The 25,035-nt window shown below is 58.4% G+C and overlaps 1 protein-coding gene across 1 annotated transcript in view; it reads right to left on the bottom strand.

The window, feature by feature from the left end:
- Window positions 1-25,035, bottom strand: part of MEGF8 (multiple EGF like domains 8) — a 40,642-nt gene that overhangs the window by 7,149 nt on the left and 8,458 nt on the right. The window contains 33 exon segments of the mRNA XM_068993215.1: window positions 41-233; window positions 658-817; window positions 1,014-1,221; window positions 3,970-4,184; window positions 4,339-4,552; window positions 4,689-4,812; window positions 5,944-6,175; window positions 7,199-7,347; window positions 7,349-7,542; window positions 7,979-8,142; window positions 8,914-9,094; window positions 9,596-9,803; window positions 10,177-10,295; window positions 10,456-10,566; window positions 10,657-10,904; window positions 12,381-12,513; window positions 13,030-13,279; window positions 13,375-13,585; window positions 13,824-14,023; window positions 14,525-14,773; window positions 15,212-15,325; window positions 15,402-15,533; window positions 15,629-15,747; window positions 16,569-16,805; window positions 17,223-17,423; window positions 17,805-18,005; window positions 20,255-20,418; window positions 20,519-20,663; window positions 20,995-21,114; window positions 21,447-21,601; window positions 23,537-23,659; window positions 23,776-23,921; window positions 24,366-24,781. Of these exon segments, the coding sequence (XP_068849316.1) occupies window positions 41-233; window positions 658-817; window positions 1,014-1,221; window positions 3,970-4,184; window positions 4,339-4,552; window positions 4,689-4,812; window positions 5,944-6,175; window positions 7,199-7,347; window positions 7,349-7,542; window positions 7,979-8,142; window positions 8,914-9,094; window positions 9,596-9,803; window positions 10,177-10,295; window positions 10,456-10,566; window positions 10,657-10,904; window positions 12,381-12,513; window positions 13,030-13,279; window positions 13,375-13,585; window positions 13,824-14,023; window positions 14,525-14,773; window positions 15,212-15,325; window positions 15,402-15,533; window positions 15,629-15,747; window positions 16,569-16,805; window positions 17,223-17,423; window positions 17,805-18,005; window positions 20,255-20,418; window positions 20,519-20,663; window positions 20,995-21,114; window positions 21,447-21,601; window positions 23,537-23,659; window positions 23,776-23,921; window positions 24,366-24,781 (6,036 nt within the window).

Genomic DNA, 25,035 nt, shown 5'->3' on the forward strand with positions numbered 1-25,035 from the left:
GCAGGGCCCGGGGGCAGGCCTGGAGATCCCGGACGGCCACCTTGGTGTGGTTGTGGCAGAGCAGGCAGTGGTCGCGGGCCCCCACGCCGGCGCAGTCGCTGTGACGGTTGCAGCGACACTCCGTGGAGCAGTTGCGGCCAACGAAGCCGAAGTGGCAGCGGCAGTGGTCGGGCTCCACACACGAGCCATTCACGCAACCCTGGGCGCACACCGGGCGGCACAGCCCCGTCACGCTGCGGGGAGGGGGTGGGGGTCAGGGCAGGGCAGCAGCCGCCCCCTCCACAGGGCAGACCTGGCTGGCGTCAGGGTCCTCACAGCTTCTCAGAGCCCACCCCAACCACCCACCCTCTTCTTCACTAGTCCACCCTGCCCCAGGTCTGTTCCATCACTGCCCTGCTCCAGGGTCCAGCCCAGAACCTCCTGCGGGAGCGACGGCCCCCCATTCCAGGGCACCCTCTCAAACCAACATACCAGCCTGCCCTCCCTGGACCGAGCGCCTACCTCACGCCCTCCTCCACACCTTGGACTGTGTTTCCTTGCATCCTGCTTGGGTCCATGCCCCATCCTTAACTGCTCCTCACAGGCTCTCCCACTCCACGGTCAGTCTGGCCTGCTCCCCTCAACCCCACCAGAGCCCTGGTCCAGCCGGAGCCTCACTTGTCCATGGTGTAGCCTGCCTTGCAGCTGCACTCGTAACCGTGGGGCCGGTCGTGGCAGTTCTGTGTCTCATTGCAGTCATGGTGCCCGTTGGCACATTCGTCCTCCGGGGGGCAGGAAAGAAAGGCCCAAGAGGCCCCAGGTCGCCCACACGTCAGCCCTGATATGAGGATACCAGGCTTCGTTGGGAGGCAAGAGCCTCTGTACCTCCCACCCAGCCACCCTGGCCCTTGCTCCCACTTTCCCCTAACACCACCTATGAGGGCCCGCAAGTTCATTCTCCACACCAACCCCCATATCGGAACCCAGACAGGCGCCAGCCCTCCTCACCCCATCCCCAAAGCCGTCTGTCTCACCGTCACGGGGGCCACTGAGTCCACCCTCCAGGCAGCGGCCGCCCCCATCCTGGGCCCCCCAAGTACACCAGCCACAGTGGGGGCGCCGCAGGCAGAGGGCGCACTGGGTTGCCTGAGCACAGCCCAGGGAGCAGCTCTCGGGTCCGCGGAGCAGCCGCCCACAGCCTCCGGCCATACACCGCAGGGGCAGGTAGGAGGGGCTCAGACACTGCGGAGAGCAGAAATGGCAGAGGAGGGGCATCAGACACACGTGTCCTGGGGAGCTCCCTGGGCCGCACCCTCTTCTTGGAGATCTCACCCCTGCTGGCCACAACCAGGTGGGCCAAAACGGACATCACCTGGGGCCACAGCATCCTCCCTTCTCAGCCTTTGTAACTGGAAGTTCAGACTGGAAGTCAGGCTAGGGACAGTCTTAAAACTAGACTGTGTGGACCAGGGCTGGCCGGGCCGTTTGGATAAACATGTGACAGCAGAGGAAGAGAGTGGGGAGGGGCAAGGAAAGAGCAGAGGCAGAAGGCAGCAGAGATGAGACCCACACACACTAAAGACGAGAGAGGCAGCCTTCCGGGCTCCGTCTCCAGTGCCTGGCTGCACTTCCCACCCGCCTTACCAGAGGCGCCACTGTGTTGGTGTAGCGAGCCCTCTCTACCACCTGGCTTGGGATACAGCCGTTTCTTACAATCAAGGAAAGGCAACGGTCCCAGGTGGACACAGAAACAAGATTCAGGAGGGGGATGCCAGCCACAGTCTCTTAGAAAGAACGTGGAAGAGGCTTCCCTGGTGGTCCAGTGGTTAGGACCTTGAACTTCCTCTGCAGGGGTTGCAGGTTCAGTCTCTGGTTGGGGAACTAAGATCCCTCATGAGGCACAGAGTGGCCAAAAAAAAAAAAAAAGAAGAACCACTTTTTTTAATTAAAAAAAAAAAAGAACGTGGGCCCAGCCGTTGGGGCAACAGGATCCTCCTGCCCTTGGCTGGGAGGATTTGGGGTCTGTGGTCAGGCGCTGCAGTGCAGCTCATACACCATCACTTATTGTGTCCGGGCACTCAGACAGGGTATGCAATGAGATCAGGAACTTACCTCACTGTATGATAGCATTTTATTTACAGCTCTGGCCTTAAGTAAAGTACAAGGGGAAAGGGATTAGTCTAGGCTGTCTGTCTGGATGCACTCAGGAAGAAACAAAGCAATTGTGCATTCCTGAAATAGAAAACCCTGATTGCTGCGGCCGGAGCTCTGAACCCACTGCGGGCTATGCCGGTGATGAGCTGAACCTGGCTGAACAGCCGGAGCCAAATTCTCCTCCAGGTCAGGCTTCCAGATTTAAAATTAGTGCCCCCTTGACAGACAGCAGGGCCATCGGGAAGGGGGCTGAGAGAAGCCCAAGGCTCCAGTCGGCCAAGTGTTCTCTTCTGGGACCACTGTAGTGGCCCAATGCGATGCTGCCCAACACCATTAACTGCGTTTCCTGGAAGAGACGCAGGGTCCCAGCTTGTCTGCTGACCTATGCCCACCGCCTGGCAAGGTGCCCGGCATGAGGAAGGTGCTTGGTGATGAATTTAGTGAAAGAAGAAAGGGAGGGAAGGAAGAAGCCAGCCAGTCAGTGGGGAAGACAGCACCCTGTTGCCTGCCCCAGGCTCTAAGGCCAAAGTCATTCAGAACAAAGTCTGACAGTTACAACATGGCTGCCCTTGAGCCACAGCACAACAGGTCTTGTCTGCACACCTGTTACATTTGATCTGTTGTTGGGGGATGGGCAGCAGTATTTTTTTATGTTTTTAGTTTTGGGGGGTTTTTTTTGGCCACAAGGCATGTGGGATGTTAGTTCCCTACCAGGGATCAAACTCGCAGCCCAGCACTGGAAGGTGAAGTCTCAACCACTGGATCGCCAGGGAAGTCCCCTCGACCTATGTCTTTAAAAAAAAACCCGGAGCCAACACACTTTAGCTTTTAACTGCTTCTCCCAGAAGTCAGATGTGGCAGCGGCCCTCTGACATTCCCACGCAGCTTCAGCTCCGTGCTATCCACTCAGCCGCCCCACCACTCCCTCCCGCCTCCCAGCTCCTCAGCTGCCTGCAGGCTCTCTGGTGTTGTCTTCCAGTCCCTGGAATCCCAGTAAAGACAAATAATACCAACCTCAAAAATACTTAGGGAGACCTTGTATCACCAGAAGGAGCCCAGGCTTGAGGATGAGAGAGGCCTCTGCTTGTTTGAGGAGCCACCGCAGGGGGCCTCTGCCCTTGCAGCCACACTGAGCGCCCCCACAGGGAGCAACCCCCACCCCCAGCCACTGTACTGACCCTCTCCGTGTGGCACAGAGAGTTGAGAATGGAGATCTTCCCGGGGGTGGGCATCGGGGGGTGGTATTACTGAGTTTCTACTGAACAGCAGGCACTGCTCCAGGCTCTAATTAATTCTCCCATCTAATGTGGACGACCCTCCTACGGGATGGAGTGGTATGATGCCAAATACATTTGGTCTTTGTCCCGGGTTCCTGGTACTGAGCTACTAAAAGGCACAGGGGTTCCTGAGTGATGGGACGTCCTTTGTTATTCACAAGGAACCCCTTTACACCTAAGTTTATGTTAATGGAGTGACTTAGGGGAGTTACCAGTCACAAGGGTTTAGGGCAGAGACTGAGGTCTCTAAAAACACTTGAACAATGGGATTCAGGGACTTCCCTGGTGGTCCAGTGGTTAGGACTCTGCGCTTTCACTGCTGTGGGCACAAGTTCAATCCCTGGTTGGGGAACTAAGACCCCATAAGCCCCGTGGCGTGGCCAAAAAAGAACAAGACAAGGAGGAAAGAGATGTGAGGAGAGAAAGTGGGAAGGAAGAGGAAGGGTGATGGCGGGAGCAGACCTAAGCAGAGGAGGACTGGGGCAGAGGCGGTGGTGGTGAGAAAGGTGAACGTGGCGGGGAGGGGAGGCCCACCCGCACCCCCGGCCGGGTGTGGTACCTGCTGGAGGCTGCTGCTCCAGACGCAGTGCTGCCAGCCCCCATCAGCACCCTTGGAGTCCAGGCAGGAGGTGCAGTTGGGCAGGAGGTGACAGGGTGTGGGGCAGGGCAGCGGGGGTGATGACTCCACCGGCATCGGGGACACATTCAGCAGCGAGTGGCTGAAGCACGTCCAGTCGTAGGTGGGCTGCACCGAAAGGATGCGGCGGGTCTCCCCTGAGGTTGGGGGGTGCAGGGATTAAGAAGTGGGTCCAGGTCCCTTGCCCACTCCCCACCTCCCCCCTCAGACCAGGCTGCTGAGCCCCTGGCGTCCCTGGAGCAGGATCCAGGCCCCCGGACTCTCCTCTCGGGGAGCAGGCCTTGCACTCACCCGTCCTCTTGAACTGCCGCGTCCACATGCACTTGCCCTCCCTGGTGCACTGCGCGCAGTCGGCCGCCCCGCACACGGCCTCAGAGCAGTTCCCGGCCCAGAAGACCTCGCGCTGGTTGATGCGGCAGTCGTTCTCTGAGGTGCAGGACCCGCTGCGCCCGATGCAGGCACCCTCGGGGCAGTTGGTGCACCACTTACAGCGGGGGGCAGCGGCCTGGGGGGGGCACCGGCTCAGAGGGGTCGTCAGGCCCCCCAGCACCCCCCCAGTCTCAGCTGCTGCCACCTGATCCAGGTGAAGAGCCCTGTGGTGCCTGAAGCACGTTCCCCAACCCCCCCGCCCCATCACTCACCTCTCCATCTCCAGGCTGCAGGGTCCGGGGATGGCGGGCCAGGCACTCACTGCAGGTCCGCAGACGTCGACATTCCTCAGGGGAGTGGGGCATAGGGGAGCAGGGGGCGCCGCCACAGCCCAGCCTGGGGAGGCGGGAGGCCTGGCCCATCACGCTCAGCCAGGCTCCATCCTCCCCGTACCCAGCGCCCCTCCCTGGTGCCTCCTGGACTCTGGTCTGCAGCCCCCGCAGGTCCATCCCAGTCTCAGCACAGGCCTCCCAGACTGGCCCCTCCTGAGCTCACTTGGTGACGGTCCCAAGGCCACCTGTCATCCCAGAGACACTGGACAACACCCCATGTCCTCCTGGCACTCCGCCCATGGAGGCCTCTGCCTCCTAACTTCTTCCCTGACCACCCCCTCCTCCCCAACCCCTGCAGCCCCCTGCCCAGGTCAAGGCTCCTCCTCTCAGGCCTCCACCTGCAGCCTCCCCTCCCCATCCCCTCCTCCATGAGCCCACCCCTGCCCTCTCCTGCTCACCCCTTCAGTGATTCCCCATCACCCACGTGGAGGCTCGCAATCCCTGACTCAAAATCCTTGAAGGAATACACGTTTCAGAATTTTCTAGGTTTTAGAAAAGCAGTGGGTGTACCCACTGTTATGTAACACCCCAAGCAGAGTCTGGGGGAGCACCCTAAAAATCAGACCCTATAATAGTCTGTAGTAAACACGGTGACACATGTAATGGGACAAAACAAAGCCCATTAGTAGCCTCATGTCAGCAGAGGGTAACTGTGGCCAGTACAATTTGTGCTAAACCCAGCAAAGTACTTTCAGCCTCCCAAGATAGATGCCTAGATTCTCAAACTACAGAAGAGGAGTCTCCGGAGCTGGACGCAGCCCAGGGTGGCTGGGCCCTGGAGCCCCCTCTGAGCAGACCCACCCACCTCTCCAGTCTCAGTCTTCCCCAACTCAGGTGTTTCTAAAAGCCACTAGACACAGCCCTACTTTCAAATCTTCGTGGTCTAAATGACCCCAAGCTGGTCATTTGGGGCCCAGTTCAGACTCAGCTGCCCCAGCCCACAAACAGGGCTCCCCACTCAGGCACTCCTCATGCCTGCCCTGCCTGTGATGAGCTGGCCCTTCTCCCAGGGGAGCTGGTGTCCCAACCCAACAGTACCTTCCTGAGGCCTCCCCAACAAGCCTGGCCCAGCACAGAGCCCCCTCTAGACGGCACCAGTACCCCCCACCCATGTGCTGTCGGTCTCCACTGTTACCTGTGGGCCTGGTCCCCGGACAGGCAGGCCCCATGGCACCAGGTACAGGCCCCAGTCTGGTTACAAGCTTCAGGCGAGGGCAGCAGGCGGCAGGGGTCAGGGGGCAGGGACAAGGCCAGCAGGCGGCCCAGGGCCACTCCCCCAAAGCCTCCTGAGATAAACAGGCGACCCCCTACCGCGGCCACAGCGTGAGCCACAGACTCTTCCATTGGCGGTCCCACGGAGGCTGGGCCTGGGGAAAGACAGAAAAGTTCAGAGACACAGAACAGGTGACTGGAGGCAGAGATCCACACACAGGAGCCAGTCAGAGAGGGATGCTGGGCAGAGAGATGGTCTAAGAAGAGCAGAGACAGACAAGAAAAGGCAGGGAGAAGATAGACAAGGCCAAACAGAACAAGACAATCAGACACACACAGCAAGACAGAAAGAGGGAGAGAGACACACCAACAGGAAAAGGAACAGAAAGAGTGGAATAAAAACAGAGGCAAATTTTGTGGAACCAGACCACATGGTGGTGCGTGAACAACACTGCGAAGGTACTGAACGTCACTTGACTCATTTTACAGTGGCTAATTTCATTACCTGAATTTCCCCTAAATTTTCATTTATTTATTTTTATTGGAATATAACTGCTTTACAATGTTGTGTTAGTTTCTGCTGTACAACAAAGTGAACCAGCTATATGTATACATATATCCCCTCCCTCTTGGACCTCCCTCCCACCTCCATCCCATCCATCTAGGTCATCACAGAGCACCTACTCTTTTTTAAATCCTAAAAAAAATAAATAAATAACAGAGTGGTGGAAAAAAGAGATTAAAAGCAAAAGAAAACTAGAGATAGAGGGACAGAGAGAGAAACAAAATGAAAAGGAGACAGAGCCAGAAACACAGTCAGTCACTTACGATGGTCAAATGAAATACGAAGGCAAGATACAGCCCCTTGCCAGCCTATGGACTAAGAGGAAACACCCTCACATATGACAGTCATCTCTAGAGAATGGGATTATGGGGGATGCTTTTTTTCCTGTTTTACAAATTACCTACCATGACTTCATAATCAGAATTTAAAACATTCCTAACAAAAAAAAAAGGAAGGAAGGTGTTTCCGTGGGTGTTGAGATAATGTGGAGGACGGGAGCTTTGCCTGTCAGTCTGAAGGGGTCCACGTGACTGCCAATGAGTGGGGGGGTCTCAGACCAGGCCAGAGCGCCCCCTTGTTGTTCCGAGGCCTCCCGGGAGGGTGGCGGACTCACCGATGAGGTCAGGCAGGAGCCAGGTGTTGCAGTTGACCTGGTAAAGCAGCACGTCGCTGCTGAACTCGTCGGGGTCTGAGCGCCCCCCGAGGACCACCATGGTGTCCCCTAGCAAGGCCGAGGCGTGGAAGAGTCGGGGCCGGGGCTGTTGGGGGAACACGCGCCAGGGTGGCCTATGAGAGCCCACATCCTCCGCTCCCTCTCAGCCCACCCAAGAGCCATCTCCTTTTTGTGAACCCCTAGAACCCTCATGCCCCATGTTGTTCCCCAGGAAGCCAGCCTGGATGGCTTGAGATGAACCCCTGGTTTCTCGTGTGACCTCGCCAGCTGGACTGGGGGCTCTCCTGCTGAGGCTCGTGCTTCCATCTCCCTTGCAGTCTAGCCCCAAGAAGGGCTTGGAAGCTTGTTCACAGATGGAAAATGCAGCTGTCTCTAGGCACCCAGGTTCCCGCTCTCACTCACACTGACGCCTTTGGCCTTGGAGGTGGAAGCACAAGAGACCTCAGCTCCCTGCTTCATAGCTGGGGGTGCCAGAAAGGGGAGGGGCCTGTCCAGGCCACACCCAGAGTGTGGGAGCACCAGATCAGAACACAGGCCTCTGATCTCCTGGTGGATGATTCTTACCTCCAGGCCAGAGAGAAGAAGGGGAGACTTGGGGGAGGGAACTGGAAAGCAGGCAGAGTAGGAATCCAGGGTTGAGCCACTCCCTGGGGCACTGGGAAAGGAGGGGCCCTCCCGCCACCACCCCCCCGACTCATCTGTCTGGCCCTTTTTCCTGACCTTTGCTCCCTGAGAAGGGGCCAGCAGGCTCCAGGTGCGGTCAGGGCAGTGCAGGGAGTAGAGCTCAGGGGATGGGGCTGCCAGCTCCACGTGGAAGCGGAAACCCCCAAACACGTAGAGGGAGTCGGTGGCCTCGTGATACACAGCAGAGTGACCGTAGAGACCTGGGGGGAGAGTGAGCACAGAGGCTGGGGGAAGGGCTGGGGGCCGAGAAGGCCCCCTGAGCTCCCCTTCTCATGACCACGACACCACCCTACCAGGCCCTGATGCCGGAGACCTGGGAGCCTTTCTCAACCCCTCCCTCTCCCTTCAGTGCTAAAGGACAGCCACTGGAGACTCTGGGAAAGGGAAAAGAGAGAGACAGGGTGATCAAAGGGACCTTGGGGACAGTGATCAAAGAATGGCAGAAGGAGAGGGCCTTCCCTGGTAGTCCAGTGGTTAGGAATCCACCTTGTAATGCAGGGGATGAGAGCTTGATTCCTGGTTGGGGAACAAAGATCCCACAGGCCACGGAACTAGAGAGCCCTCATGCTACAACTACTGAGCCTGTGCGCCACAATTGGGCAGTCTCTGCGCCACATCGAAGGATCCCACGTGCTGCAACTAAGATCCGGTGAAGCCAAAGAAGGAAAGAAAGAGGAGAGGGAGAGAAAGGAAAATATCTGAGGGGCAGTGTTCTCGGGCCTGGGAGAGGGAAAGTGTTCCACTGCTACTAGGCAGGAGGCGGGGCAGCTTCTCAGGAAGTCTGGGAGGGGTAAGGAGAGAAACTGAACTTCTCAAAAGACAGCATCCTGAGAAGGTGGGTGAGTGATGGGGTACACAGGGAGGCAAGAGGCGTAGGGGCAGTGACCACAGACTGGAGGAGGTAGAGAGGACGGTCAAGAGTCAAAAGCGCTGTGCCCAGCCCCCAGGCCGCACCCTGTCCCCAGGCCCACCTGTGGGGGGCGTCCCGCTCTGAGCCCCGGACACCCAGGTGCCAGTCGCCAGCTGGTACTCAAGCAGCTGCTGGTTGAAGCCATTTTCCGGGGAGTAACCACCCACCAGGAGCAGAGATAGGCCTCGGCGGGCAGTAAGCGTGTGACCAGCGACGGCTGGCAGCTCCACAGTCTGAGGGGCCTGGGGGATGAAGGGTGGAGGTCACCAGGGAGAGGGGCAGAGATCAGGGGTCATTTTGTGCATAGAAGCAAGGCTCAGAGCTCCCCATTCTCCCCTTGAACCGCTAAGGGGGAACAGGTCAGACTCCAGGCCTTCCCACCAGTCATGGTCCTGGCAGGTGAGCAGACCCGTCACTATTTCTGCCTGCTTGGTGTTGCTTCTTCAGGTGGGAATAGCCCGGGGTTCCTCTGGGAATCCCTTGTTCCCCGGCTCTTACCCTGGCTGCACAGGGCTGAGTGTACCAGCTCGACAAGGGAACTGTGTCCCAGCCTGGCCACCCAGAGGGTCACATCCCCTTGGCTGGGGACTGGCTCAGGAATTAAATGTGACCCAGGACGGCCAAGGAAATTCAACTTCTGGGACTTGTGCTGGGGCCCCAGGACAAAGCATCCTCCTCTGGGGGCAAGGATGGCTGGAGCTGCTGGAGCCTGGCTGTGGGGACCTGGGGATTGAGATGCTCACCTTCTCCTGCCGCCACTGCAGGGTGGTGAGGTTGAGGACCCAGAAGTCCCGGGAGACGCCCCCAGCTGTGAGGCCCCCCAGCAGGTACATGGCCCCACGGCCAGCAGGCACGTAGGCAGCAGCGTGGAAAGAGCGAGGAGAGGGGCCTGGGCCCCCATCCTCGGCTCCTGCCAACATCTGTGTCCACCGCCGTTCACTCACTGAGTACCTGGGGCCAAGATGCCAAAAAGCAGCCTCACTATGTGGCAGTCAGCCCATAACCCCCTGGGGCAACATCCGCCCACTGGTACTCCAGCATCCCCTGGAAATCACCCCCCACTTAGCAGGTACCCCAACACCTCTAAGGTGACCCTCCTATGACAATCACTGTACCATCCTCTGGGGTACCACCACCTCAATAAGCACCCCAGCCCCTGAGGTAAGCCTCCTGTGACAAGCATACCAGCATCCTTTGGGGTATCCTGCACCTGTGGAGATTTTTCTGCACCCTCCGCAGGGGACTCTTATGGGACAGGCATCTCAGCCTCCCCCGAGGTGACCTTTTGTCATTCAGGTGTCCCACCTTCCCAGGCCGTCCTCACCTATACAGGTTTCCCAGCAGCCCCTGGGGCAGGCCCAGGCCCCCAAACATCCACAAGGTGGCATCAGGTCCCTCCACCATCGTGTGCCCCAGGCGGTGCAGGAAGCGGCTGGCAGTGTCCTGGGGGTGGGGCACGGACAGGAGAGCTCAGGTGAGGTCATTACCAAGTGGCAGGCTGGGTACAGGGTCTCTGGGGGTAGTCTGGGGAATGGAGCAGGGAGAATGATCCAGGAGGCGGGCTGCACAGCACCTCCCTGGGGAGTGGTGTCCCATAACTCACAGCTGAGAGGCGGCTGTCCATGAGGGTCTCCCAGACCAGCTGCCCACCATCCAGCTTCGTGGCACAGTCAGGACCCCCGAAGCCCTCAGCACAGACGCACACGCCCAGGCTCTGGGGGATAGCAGAAGAAGCTGGGGGGGGGTTGCCCTGATTACTACTCCCACCCCCCGTCCCACCTGGCTTGCTCTCTTCTACCCGTACCTGATTACACGTCCCCGCCCCGTTGTGGGCATTACAGTTCTCAGGACACACAGCCATGCGGCAGTGCGGGCCAGCCCAGCCTTGGGGACACCGGCAGAGTCCACCACCTGGGACCCCATCCTGGGGCACACACTCCTGGGGGACAGGGCAGCTCCCAGGGCCCCCTGACCCACAGCGGGCAGAGCCCACGGAGGCGTTGAAGCCCCAGGATGAGGAGCCATTGGCCTCCCAGTGAAGTACCAGCAGCCCTGTTGGAGGAAAGAGTCCAGAGGCTCGTCACAAAGCCGCAACAAAGTGATATTTAAAGAGACAGGGGTTGGGTGTCCCTGGTGGTCCAGTGGTTCAGACTCCACACTCCCCATGCAGGGGGAATGGGTTCGATCTCTGATCAGGGAACCAGATCCCACATGCCGCAACTAACTGCATGCTGCCAATTAAGAGCTCACATGTTGCAACTAAGCCCGTGCCACAACTAAGACCCAGTGCAGCCAAATAAAGAAACAAATATTTTTAAAAAATACAAAGAGTCAGTAGGCCTGCAGGCTCTCTGACCTCATCCCCTCTCACCCTTCCAGCTCTTTGCACTCCAGCACCACTGGCCAGCTTCCTATTCTCGGAACAGGAAGTTATTGTTTGTCGTCTTGTTTAGTCACTAAGTCGTGTCCGACTCTTTGCAACCCCCTGGACTGTGGCCTGCAGGGTTCCTCTGTCCACTGGATTTCCCAGGCAAGAATACTGGAGTGGGTTGCCATTTCCTTCTCCAGGGGATCTTCCTGACCCAGGGATCGAACCTGCGTCTCCTACATTGGCAGGCCAATTCTTTACCGCGGAGTCTCAGAGCCTGGGCGTTTGCTATGCCTCCCTCAATAGTCGTCCTTGCCCACACCGCCCCCTTCAGGCCTCAAGTAAAATTTCACTTCTGCAAAGAATGCTTCCTCACCTGCCCAGACAGGCCAGGTCCCCAGTCCTTTCCATTTCCTCTCGTTCCTTCTCAAAAAAGTGTCACTATTCTGACTATAATTTGTTCACTGCTGTTTGTTACGTCCCCTTCTGCTGTGAGTCCATGAAGGCAGCGCCTGTGTCCCTGATTCCCTCCGACACGCCCAGCATGGAGCCCAGGAAGGCCCAGCTTGACAGCTGGGTGCTCAGTAAACATTTGCTGGGTGAAATGACACAGAGGACCCCTCAGCTCTAGCAGCTCGCTGTGCAGGGTCTGGGTTTGTATGCCATCGCCAGCAGAACTCCAACTCTGCCCTCTCACAGCCTTGTAGCCACTTGGTTTTACAATAGGAAGAGAAGCATTTCCAAAGACAGGCCCTTTCACTGCAGAGTAGCATCCCTGGCCCCCACTCATGGGATACCCCTACCCATGGGATACCAGTAGTACCTCCAATTGTGACAATCAGAACATCTCCAGACACAGCCAAATACCCCAAGGGGCAAAGTCACTCCTGGTTGAGAACCACTAGGCTGAAGAGAGAGATGCTCGGGGGCCACACCAGCTACATTCTGTGTCCCCCACTTGGACCTTCTTTCCAGAGACACAACCCAGGCAGTGCAATCTTCAGCTGAAGAAACTGAGGCCCAGAGGTGGCAAGGAATTGCATCACCCAGCAAATCAGTTGCTGGGACAGTCAGGCTGGGTCTTGAGCCCACCTCAGGCAGCAAGGTACAGGGACAAAGGACAGTCCAGGACCGCGGTCCCATTCCCCCAGTGCCCATACCAGACAGGGCCTGCACAGTGAGGGGCCGGTCCCGCCGCTGGCCGCAGAACGCAGCAATGAGGCTACGGTCCGACTGGACAACACCAGTGTCCAGGAAGCGTGGGAATCCATCAAAAGCCAGGACGTAGCTCAGCTGGAGGAGTGAGGAATCAAGGATCAGGGGATGATGAGGAAGAGACAAAGCGATCCTTGGGGTCTGGAGGAGAGGAGCTCAAAAAGAGATGGCAATCTGAGACGGGGGCAAAAGCTGCTTGAACCACCTAGTTCGACTGTCATGCTGTGGCATGGAGGCCACCATTCCCAAGCCTGTGTTGACAGCAGACATGGCTAATCAATCAGGCACTTGTGCCTGGAGGCTCTTTCTCAATGCACAGATCCTGGCAGCCACTACCAATCGATCAGAGTTGGCACTCAAGGTACAAATGTTTACCATGCCTGGACTGGGGAATGGGAAACTGGGGTCCAGGAAACAGGAGGCAGCCTGGCAAGTGGGAGGGTCTGTGGGCTGAGGAACAGAGGGGTAGGGGCCTGAGGAATAGAGTTGGGAGTTTGATGGATGAAAAAGCAGGGACGTGGGGGCCAGGGTCTGTCTGAAGGTTCCCCCTAGGTGGGGGAACGTGGGCCTGTCATGAGCGCCCTTGGTGCTCACCGTGCACGGGGTGCTGCTGTCGGGGGAGAAGGTGAGGGTAAGCGGGGGACAGAGGGTCCCGGGGGCACAGGGCTGTAGCACCTCAGTGGCCGAGACAACCCATACACAGTAGGACAGGCCAGGCCCCGCTCTTGCTGCCCCGCCACCTGCAGGCAGGAGCCCCCCAAACCGGCGTGAGCCCAGTGCCACTGAGGACACGTTGGTGAGGAGGGCACGACCCCCACACTCCCGGAAGCAGGAGCCACCTGCCCTGTAGGGAAGAGAGAAGAGGCAGCGTCAGATCAGTCCTGCCCCGGCCCGCCACATCCCTGACCCCCACCCTGGCCTGGCTGGCCCCTGGCTCACCGAGGGTCCCCGTAGTAGCCAGGGGAGCAGAGCTGGCAGTGGGCACCCTCGGTGTGGTCCTGGCAGAAGCAGAGCCCGCTGAGGTTGTCACAGTGGCCTCGGCGAGGGTCCCCATGCCCATTGCACTGGCAGGGCCGGCAGCCGCCGGAGCCTGTGGCGTTCCCGAAGCTGCCAGGCCGGCACCGCTCACAGTGCTCCCCCCACGTCCAGTCTGTGGAGGTCCCCATGGGCAGGAGGCAGGGTCAGGGGCCAAGGCAGGAAGGAGCCCGACCCTGTCTGATCCCACCTGGCTCAAAGAGGGGCAACTGGGACCCAGACTGAGGAGGAAGTGCAGATCCCAGGAGGGAGGGCGGGCGCTGAACAGGCAGTGGGACCGAGGGACCTGGAGCTGGGGGTGGGGACTCACCACCCCCGGGGAGGTGCCCAAGGCCAGCGGGCTGGCTGCTCACCCTGGCACTCGTCGCAGAAGCCGGGCCCCCGCTTGTGGCAGTGGCTGTGGAAGTTGCAGCCACAGTCCCGTGAACAGCGGGGCGCAGGGGGGCCGGGGGCAGGAGTCGGAGGGGGCAGGTCCGATGTCCAGCCCAGGTCACACACGCAGGTGAAGTCTGGGGGGCCACTGCACACACCGTGGCCACAGTCCTCCAGGCACCTGAGGGGGCGTGGCGGGGGTGGGGGAAGGATAGGCAGGCCTGGAGCCCCCAAGGCATCCACCCCTCTCCCTGCTCCACCCCAGTATCTCCATGGCAACACCATCAGAAGCTACTGCCTGTTCCAGGATCCTGGACTCCGTGGGTTGCCTTGTCTCCAAGGTAACCCCATCACGTGTAGTAACTCCTGTCTCTATAGAAACCAAATATCACCACTGGTGATCTGTTCTTTGTGAAAGAGAGACCCCTTTCCACTTGGTCCTCCTCCATCTCTATGGCAACTGCGGCCTCTAGTCCAAGGGTGACCCGTCTCCACAGTAACTGTGTAACACTGAGGACCCTGTCGGTCTAATGAGGGCCTGTTCTGCCAGGTAAAAACCCAAGGCTCACTGGGGAGGCTGGCTCCAGGGAAGGCAGCCTAACACCAGCATCAGTTCCACCCAGCATCTCCGCCCGTACCCGCCCTGGGCCGACATCTCCATGGAAACCCAGGCCCCACTCACGTGCGGTTGCAGTAAGTGACGCCATCGCCCTGGTAGCCCCTCTGGCAGTGACATTCATAGCTGAGGGGTGTGTTCAGGCAGGTCGCCCGCAGGTGGCACCGCGCCAGGCCCAGGCGGCACTCGTCCACATCTGGACAGCGGGCATATGCCCAGCGGGCGGGGAGGGCCACAGACAGCCCCAGGCCCTCCCCGACCCACAGGGAGCAGTTCCCCCCACTCAGAGGCCCTGAGAAGTCCCCCTGGAGGCAACTGCGGGGAGAGGGGTTGAAGAAGGCAGTCGGGGTGGAGGGGCACAGTAAGGAGAGAGACCGAGAAACAGGGACAGGGAGAGAGGAGATAAACCAGAGAGTCGCAAAGATGAATATGGAGACAGACAGAAAGAGAAATGGAAGACAGGGAGAGAAAAATCCAGGGAAGCCAGGCAAAAACGATTTTAAAGGACAGGAGAGGGGGCCAGGATACAGACAAAGGGAGGCAGAAGAGAAACACAAAGATCAGAAGAAAGAAAACAGAAGGGAGGATGAGAGGAAACAAGTCACAGAAACGGGAAAAGTTGGGAGGGAGAAAAGAGAGAGAGAGAAGGGGGGAGAACAGAGAAAAAGGCCAAGGGGCAGAGAAACAAAGAGGCCGTGAGAATCAGGGTGGGCAGCGAGCCCCCGCGGCCCCGCCCCGCCCCCGCCCCCTCACCGGCCCAGCGTGGGGTTGTCCTCGTTTCCACACCAGCCACACTCGTGGCTCTGCAGACACTCGTGACAGCTAGAGAATTGGTCACAGCTCCGGCACCGAGGCTCCGAGTGCACGCTGCGGGGAGGCGGGTGTGAGGCCGCTGCACCCCATCTCCACCCTCCCCTTCTGCGCCCCTGCCGCCAGGCCGCACCTGTCGTCCCAGCCTCGGCAGCCCCCGTGCGGGTACCGGGCCAGGTAGGCGGCGAACAGGAAGCAGGTGCGGGTGGACTGGCACCAGGCGCACTGGCTCGAGTTGGCCAGGCAGTCGTCACAGGTCAGCCGCCTGGGGGCAGGCAGGGCACAGGGGCACCGGGTCAGGACGCCGCCCAGCCCCCCTACACCCTCACACGCCCTCTCCCAGGGCCCAGCGGCGCTCACTGGCTGCAGAGTGGGGGGCACTCTTCCGGACTCTTCAGGGCGCCCCGACCCCGGCCGCGCCGGCTGCATGCCGCGTCCCCCTTGCGGCTGGTGCTCTGATGCCACTCACAGAAGGGGTCCTGGGAGGACGGAGGAGGGAGAGCCCAGCTGAACCTTGCCCTGGGCCTCCTGGCGCCAGGTCCCCAGCACCGGCTCACAGATCCCTGGTCCAAGCTCGCCTCCCTCCTGCAGCCAGGGAGATCCACGGGTTCTGCCTGACCCACACGGCTCGCTTTGGGGGCAGCAGCACCACTTTGTGTGGTCCAAGTGGGGCTGACCCAATCCCCAGGATCCAGAGATGGGCAGGGGTCACCCTCTCTTCCCCCAGCCTCACTGGTCCAGGAGCTGGCACCAGCCCCAACAAAAGCACAGGAAAGGCTCTTTGGCAATCTCTGTTGAGCTGAGGGATGAGGGTGCAGTGGGGACAGGAAGGTGTTGTCCTTCCCCTTGGGACTCGAGTGCCCGGGCTGGGGGTGGGGAATGAAAGTCTGGAGCCCTTGAGGCTCCCTTGACCCTCCCAAGGAATGAACTTCTAGGGAAAATGAGGACATGGAACAGAAGGAGGTGAATGGCTGACTAGGTGGCTTGAACTTCTAGAGCCAGCAGGCCTCAAGACCTGCTCTTGGGCTCTACTCTCCAAGCAGATAACGACCCTCTGGTGCAGAGACGTCCAGCTCGGTTCTCCGGTCCCTGTCACATGCAGAGTCATGCCTACGTCAAGCCTGCTCTCCAGCCCCTCTCCCACCTGACTCTCACCTGCTAACAACAAGGGCCCCAGATGTCTGTCCTCACCACTACCCAGGGTCCCTCAGCCAGTCCTGGGGACCCTCCCCCTAGGGCTGAGTCCGCCTGCTCTGGCCGACTCCATGCCAAGACCTCCCAGCTCCAGCCTGGTGGGCACCTGGGTGCAGGCGTGGCAGTCGCGATGCTCCTCGCAGAGCGGGCAGAGGGCAGGCACCAGCACGAGCAGGGACCCACCGGCCCCAGTGTCCCCGCAGTGGGCGCCGCTCTGGCGCAGGTGGCAGGTGGCACTGGCCAGGCACCAGCCGCAGCCCTGGTCTGCCAGGCAGCCCAGGCAGGAGGAGTAGGAGGCGCAGGCCGACGAGCGGTAGGGCTCCAGGAAGAAGAAGGAGATCTCCTGGGGGTGGGGGTGTCAGAGGAAGGTGAGGGCTCCATGCTCTAGGTCAAGGTTTGGGATAGGGATCAGTGTTTGGAGCTAAAGACTTCAGGGTTTGGAGACAAGGCTGAGAATTTGGGCATGCAAAAAGTCAGGATCTAGGACACTGACAGACGAAAGGGGATCAGGGTTTGAGAGAATCTAGAGATCAGAGGTCAAAGTAGGGAGGGCAGAAGTCAGGGTCAGCGAGGGTCAGGGTGGGAGGCGTCGGAGATGTGGACAGGTGTCAGAATATGAGACCAGGTCAGACGCCGGAGGTCAGATGCTGGGGTCTGGGAGGCTGAAGGTAAGGCCCAGAGTTCAGGAGTAAGGGGTGAGGGTCAAGGGAGTTAGTTCATGGCCCTGGGCTCAGCAAGTCCAGGGCGTCTGGGTACTCACGCTGCCACCTGGCACGCCAGTCCGGTCCCACAGCAGGGTGAGCTCGCTGTGCCCGGGGCCTGCTGAGCCATTGAGCTGGCCCCGGATCTCTACTGCATACTTGTGGCCCCGGCCGGGCAGTGGGAAGAGGCGAGCTGACCCTGGGCGCTGCAGCCGCCTTGTCTCCTTCTCCTGCTGTGCCACCCAGCGCCCCACCTCCTCCTGGGGGACAGACGGGGCCCCTGAATGTGCCACCCACACTCTGGCTCCTGAAATCCCCAAGAGCCCCAAACCCACCAAGCACCCACTCCCTCCAGGGAAGAGGAGGGCCTCAGGGTTCCTTGGACCCTAAGAACCTCCCAGCACCCCCAAACCTCCCAGCAACCCACCTTCTCCTCAGCGGAGTCTGACCTGGTAACTGAGAGCTTCCACTTTTTTCAAAATTCCCCTCTAATTCTGTTCAAATGAAGACCCCCTCAGGCCCTCCCTCCACTAAGGGTACATCCCAGGCCTCCAGTTTCTCCCCAGTGCTGCTCCCCGCCACACACCCACACCCCCTGTATTTACCGCAAATAGCCCGCTGAGCCTCCCAGGCATTCTTACCATGTTTTCTGCATCCGGGCCCCGGGCCATCCGGGCCAGCACATGCAGGCGCTGCGCCCGGGCCCACACAGCCACATCCTCAGCCCCAGACCCCCCAGGGCCTCCCGGCAGCAGCGGGTGGATGAAGCCACGGTAGACCAGGGACACATCGGTCTCAGAGCTCGGCGTCAGGGTGATGGTCGTGCTGCGGACGATCAAGACCTGTGCCGGCCAAGGTGGGGAGGCGAGCTTGAGGACCTCTCTGCCCGGCCCTGTGCATCTCAGGCCTCTCCAGCCACAGCCGAGCCGAAGAGACCAAGCAACCCAATCTCCTCCTCTGTTTTACTATATGGGAGTCTGAGGCCAGGATTAGGGGTGCTGCAGAGACGGAAAGCTCACCCATTGTTACTCTAGGAAGGGAGCTGGGCTCCAACTCGGACAGCAGGCAGCGGGGTCCCAGCCCCTGCTCATCTCCACCTCCCAGTAAACTCCAGGGCCCTGGATCTCTCAGCAGCTTCTTCCTCAACATCCTATCTTTCCACCTAAGCCCTTTAGAGTCCAGCTCCCTTAACTAGGGGGTTTGGAGAACTTCCAGGTTACAGGTTAGTGAACACATTCATTTTCCAGGAAGATGTCTCACCCTAACTCCGTGGGGACAGAAGGTCAGATCCCTTCAGGACCTCACCCTATGTATCCTGTTCTTTGTTGTAAAATGAACCAGTATGTAAGTTATACGTTAAAAAGATAAAAAAAGAGTCCAAATCCAACATTCAAAGTAACAGACATATTACATGATTTACTGCTAGTATGTGTTTTTATCATTGTGAAAGGGGGAACAACCCAAGTATTCATCATGGGTACGTGTACGCTAAGTTGCTTCAGTCGTGCCTGACTCTTTGCAACCCTATGAACCATAACCCAACAGGCTCCTCTGTCCATGGGATTCTCTAGGCAAGAATACTGGAGTGGGTTGCCATGCTCTCCTCCTGAGGAATCTTCCCAATCCAGGGATCAAACCAGTATCTCTTATGTCTCCTGCACTGGCAGGCAGATTCTTTATCACTAGGCCACCTGGGAAGCCCATGGGAGACTGTTTAAATAAACTAGAACACTACGGCATTAGAATGTAAATGGAATATTATGAAGCTGTTAGAAAAAGAGAGAGACAGAGAGTGTTTCCTAAGTTCTGCTACGGGAAGCTTGCCAGGATACACCAAGAAAAAAAGGGACGTGGCAGTACAGTGTAGATGGCACGTTACTTTTTCCGCAAGAAACAAAAATAATTAAATATCAATTTACTCATATTTGAATAGGTAAACTGTGGAAGGATAGATTAGAAATCCAAAAGCACCACAACTACTGAGCCCCGTGCACCCCGAGTCTGTGCTCTGCAACAAGAGAAGCCACTGCAATGAGACGCCCGTGCACTGCAAGAGACTATCCCCCTCACTGCAACTACAGAGAGCCCACCCGCAGCAACGAAGACCCAGCACAACAAACAAATAAATTTTTAGAAAAGGAATAAAGGTCTGACACGTGCCACAACACGGATGAGCCTTGAAAACATTTGCTGAGTGCATGAAGCCACACACAAAAGGCCATGTATTATATGATTCCATTGTACGACCTATTCAGTTCAGTTCAGTCGCTCAGTCGTGTCCGACTCTTTGCGACCCCATGAACTGCAGGACGCCGGGCCTCCCTGTCCATCAGGGTTAACATATCCAGATACAGAAAAAGGTTAGTGGTTGCCAGAGGCCAAAGGGAGGGGGGAGTGGAGAGTGATGCCTTAGTGGATCTGGGGCTTCCTCTTGGGGTGATAAAAACATTTTCAAACTAGACAGTGGTGATAGTTGCACAATATCATGAATGTGCTAAATATCACTAAGGGTAAATTTTATGTGATGTGTTATCTCACCACAGTTTTTCGGAAAAAAAAAAGAAAAATTAAGTCAATAAGGAAAATCAGATCCTTGAATGTGAAGACTTAAGGGGTAAACACAAGAGTGATAAAGGTCCATTTGAGGGCTTCCCTGGTGGCTCAGTGGTAAATCCACCTTGCCAATGCAGGAGACACAAGTTCAATCCCTGGTCTGGGAAGATCCCACGTGCCATGGAGCAAATAAGCCCCTGCACGACTACTATGGAGCTTGTGCTCTAGACCCTGAGAGCTACGACTACTGAGCCTGCGTGCGGCAACTACTGAAGCCCACAGGCCCTAGGGCCCGTGCTCCTCAACAAGCAAAGCCACCACAGTGACAAGCCAGTGCACTGTATCTGGAGAGCAGCCTCTGTCCTCTGCAACTCGAGAAAAGCCTATGCAGCAATGAAGACCCAGCACAGCCAAAGCCAAAGATAGACAAACAAACTTTAAAAGTTTTTTTAAAAAGATCCATTTGAAAAAAAATGAGAACTCTTAAGACCAGGCCCTTCGACACTCCATGCTGGGCTCCTCACCCTGGCTTCCCCACCTTGTCAGGCTGGGAGGCGTTGGGTGGCTGCTGGAAGGTGAGCAGGTGCAGGCCAGGCAGGAAGCTCTGGGTGACACAGGCCTCCAGGGAGGTCACAAAGACAGGAGCGGGCCCCCACCAGCCCACGGTGCCGGAGATCTGCTCCCCACGGCAGCGGGCCTGCTCTGTGGGGACAGGAGGGTCAGGAGAGGGAAGTCGGTGTGCGGTGGCTGGGCCGCCCCCCACCCCACCCCACCCCCGCCCACACTGCCACTGGACACTCACCAGGGCGAGGGAGGCAGCTCTCATTGTGCACACACCAGCCCAGGGCACCGGGTCCCCGGGGGGGAGCTGCACTGCTGCTGAACGCCAGGCAGGCCTGGCAGTCACCCAGGAGACGGCTCAGGCCCAGGCAGCTGGCAGCCAGACACTGCAGAGGAGGGACACATGGCAGTCACCACCCACAGGAGCCTAAGGGACCTGACACTCAGGAGTCTTGGGGCAGAAAGGTCAGGAAACTGAAGAAAGAGACTGAGAGCCGAGTTGAAACCAAAAAGATCAAAGGACGGGGTGGGGGATCTAGGGACAGATCAGAAGTACAAAAGGATGGGGAAGAGGGTCAAGGGTCAGGAATGCCCATCTCAAGTGTGAAAATGAGTCTCCCAAGTGCAGCAAAGTCCGTCTCGACTTGGTTTAGGCAGAAGACAACACTGAGGACCAGGTCTTGTGCTAGGGGACAGAGGACGAAGACAGTCACTCACAGCCCCCGAGGGAGTCCCAGGAGGCGGGGCGGCTTGGCAGGCCCCCTGACACCAACTGCATTCGGGGTCTCGGGAGCAGACGCTGTGGTCCGTGTACATAGAGCAATAGTCCAAGTGGTACTGCAGACAGGTGGGCAGGGAGGAGGGGCTGCTCAGACCTGGAGCCTTCTCCCACACCCCCACTCACTCTGATGGTCCCAGGGGACCCCAACTGCTCAGAACATTGAGGACCCCAGTCCACTTCTCCCCAGCCCCAGGGACCACTGCTCCTCTGCCCTCAGCCCCAGGGACCACCATTCCTCTTCCCCTGCACCTGTCTGACCTCCCTCCCATCACAGATCTCAGGATCTCTTCCCTTTCTCCCAGGGACCCTCCCCCAACAACTTCCCTTAACCATGGGAACCAGGCCACCTCCTCCCCAGCCACCCTCTCCCTGTCACCCCAGTGCTCACGTCTGGAGCAGGCGCCTGGAACACAAAAGGGGGCACTTTGTAGGCCATCAAGTCCCCACGGGGCCGGCCACTGTACCCCCCGGCCACCAACAGGACGCTGCCACCAAGCACAGCCGCCACGTGTGAGTACCGGCCACTAGGAGGCGCTGCTCGGCCTAGGAGAAAACAGACCCCACAAGGACATGAGACCACCCCTGCAACGCCCCCTCTCACCTTCATGGTTACCCACCTAGAGGACCACCCCTGACCCCCCCATGCTTCGACCCCACTTGTCCAATGAGACACTCCCAGCCTGCCTGGCCCTGCTCTGGCACAAGTTCTCTCGCCTCCTGGAGCTCCCACACCGCTGCCCGAGTTATCTTTCAGACAGAGCATGCTCTCTGGGATCAGAAGGACTTGGGTTCAAATCCTGGGTCTACCACTTCCTTGCTTTCAAATCACAGATCAACTGCTGACTAGTTGTGTGACCTTGGGCAAGAGACTAGATTTTTCTGAGTCCTGGTTTCCTCCTCTGTAAATGGAACCTTGGGGAGCTGAGGTGGGCTACCTGGCTCACATCTGTCTGACACCTGCGCCTCCCTCCAGGGACAGCCTCTGCATTTCCTCTGGGAAACCACCCCTCCCACTCACACTCCCCAAGACTCAAGTCGAGCTGGCCTGGACTCTGGCAGCAGTGGGGCTTGAGCCCAGGCTGATCAGAGTCAGTGACTAGTTCAGGGAGGGAACGTAATTCCTACTATTCCTGGGGAAAAGATACTGTCTTTTTCCCAGGCATTTTTAAAAAATTTATTTTATTTTTAACCAAAGGATAATTGCTTTACAATATTGTGTTGGTTTCTGCCATAAATCATTATGAATCAGCCATTGGTATACATCTGTCCCCTCTCTCTGGGCATTTTAAAGGGGGTGACTATAATCACAGAGCTGCTGGTGACCATCTACAAATGCAAACCTGCCAGAGACTGAAGGAAACCGGGCTGAGAACTGGAGGGAGACGTGGCTGAGGCCATCACAGGAGCACCTGGGTCCAGGCCAGCCTGCAGCCAGTTTTCACGCAAGGGAGTCAAGACATTCTTCTTTTTGCTTAAGCAATGGGCTTTCTGTTGCTTACAACCAAGAGTCCTGACTGATGGGTAAGTGGTCAGGGACTGGTGACTCCCTCACTCTCTTACCTATATGTTCTATAGGTGCAGGGGACCTGGCCCAGGGATCAAAATCTACAAAGAAAGAAGAGGCCTCCAGAAGCCTCACACTCTGGGCTATCCAGTGAGGGAGCCTAAAGGGGGGCTGGGATCAGAGGCCTCCAATGCTAGGCCAAGGGTTTATTTCTGACGGTCAAACAGAGTTCCTTAGGGACCCCTCCTCCTGCCCACCCCTTAAACGTTACTGTCCCTTCTCTTACGCTTGTCCTTTGTTCCCACCCTTCTATTCAGTAGGGTGGGGAGAACAGATGGGCCTCTGGGAAGTCCAGAGCCCGCTGAAAGGATATGCCTGGTTTGTGCACACAAGTGTCTTTCCAAGGAGAGGGCCTGTGACTTTCCTCCTATTTGCAGAGCTACCCCTGATCTCCTGAGCTTGCAAGGCTTCTCCATGTGCCCTCCAGGTGAGCCCTCTGGCCCTGCACTCTTAGGGCGGTGTGTTGGGCCCTCTCTGGACAGTGCTCACTTGTCCTTCACTTTATCAATTTATTCTCATCACAGCCCAGAGGTTTAAGTGCTATTACAGTTTACAGAGGGGGAAGCTGAGGTACAGAGAGATTAAATGATGGCTTTTATACAAAAGGTTGTTGAGGAATGGCCATTCCACTTCAGCATTTGCCCACTGTCTGATCTTGAGAAAGGCGCTTCTTTGGAGGCAGTTCCCTGGGACGGCTGAAAACTGGCAAAACCTCAACTGCAACCCAGATCTGATGCTACTGAATACGTCTCCCATCTCCACAGCAACAACAGCCTAGGCCTGCCTCCAGTGCAGCCACGCCTCCTGAGGCCAGCTCCAAACAGGACCGGGTGGCTTCTGCCCAAAGTCCCACATCACAGTGGGGGCATGAGTGACCCTCAGGAGCCCTTGACAGAAACAGAGGGGCCACTCACCCTCCGGAGTTCCTGGAGGGGCAAGCTCGGCCCCTGACACCCACTGATGGCAGCCCAGGTGGTAGAAGAAGATGCCGTCTTCATAGCACTTTTCCTCCTGGTAGTGGGTGTGCACGTTGCCCCCTGGGGAAGGAGGAAAGGGGCACAGCTGGCCAGCCTGGGGGAGGTGAGGGCATCCATGCAGGGGGTCTCAGCTCAGACGTGGGCCCCTGGCAGGCGGGGACAGGGAGCCTCCTCACCATAGACCAGCATGTAGTTGCCCAGGACACTGGCCGTGTGGAAGGCTCGCTCCCGTGGGCCCTGAAGTCCCTCCCGGCCCTTCAGGGTGGTCCACACACGCCGATCCACGTGGAAGAGCTCGGTGGAGTTCACCCGCACAGAGAATCTGTCGGGGAGGGGTGGGAGAGGAGCTCAGGGCAGGAAGGGCCTCTCCCTCCTCTGGGTTCTTAGGAGTCATGATCCCCCAGGGTTGAGACTGGCTTTACTGGATATTTATCCTCTTGGAACTAGCAGCAACTCACGGGCAGGACCCAAGTCCGACACATCTCTGGGTTCCCTGCATAATCTAGCCAGGGCTGGACACCAAGCAGAGGTGAGGCAGATTGATCGGCAAGTGGGCGTGCGTGGGGAAGCATGTGACCGAGAAGCTGGATGACAGAGTAGAGACTGGGTGAGTGGGTGAGCGAATGAATGCATGAAGGAAGAAAGGAAGGGGTGGCCGAGTGACCGCAGGAGTCTATCGGAGGGCGAAGACCGCCAAAGCCTAGAGGCCCAGGGTGTCGGGCCAGGCCCGGCTCTGCAAGGCGGGGGTGGAGGGAAGGTCACTCACCGGGCAGTGGAGGGCCGGTGTCCACCGTGAACCAGCAGGGCACGGGAGGGGGCGTGGAACACCATCGAATGGCCGGTGGCGGCAGGGGGCCGCCCACCTGCTGGCATCACCTGCTCCCAGTAGCCCCCACTGGTGCCGTCGAGGCGAAAACGGAAGAGGCCGGAGGAGAAGAGGTCGTGCTGGGTGCGGCCACCAGACACGTAGAGCCACGTGTTGTCCACGAGGGCTGCTGCGTGACCTGCCAGGCCGGGCGGCCCCGAGGGACTGGGGGCAGGTGGTGCCAGAAGCTCCCAGCGGCCGCCACCCACTGGGCTAAAAGCCCAGATGTCGCTGGTGAGGGTACCATCAGCCAGCTCACCGCCCATCAGCACCAGGGAGCCGGCCCAAGCCACAGCCACGTGGGAGTGACGGGCAGCCTGTGAGCAAGAGACCAGGAGGCAGAGATGGAGAGGGAAACAGGTGGTGCCACCCAGAAGGACAGGGACAGCCAGCCAGCCAGAGATGCTGAGACAGGGCAGGACGGAGAGACAGACAGAAGATGCAATAGAGGCAGAGAGAAAGACAGACACGTGCTAAGAGAGAAAAGAAGAGAGACCCCGAGAGACAGACTCGTGCAAATACAAAAAGAGGTGTGGCAGAGAAACACAGCGAGAGAAGGAGCAGTCAGGGA

Source organism: Capricornis sumatraensis, chromosome 20 (genome assembly GCF_032405125.1).
Source record: "Capricornis sumatraensis isolate serow.1 chromosome 20, serow.2, whole genome shotgun sequence".
NCBI classification, from domain to species: domain Eukaryota; kingdom Metazoa; phylum Chordata; class Mammalia; order Artiodactyla; family Bovidae; genus Capricornis; species Capricornis sumatraensis.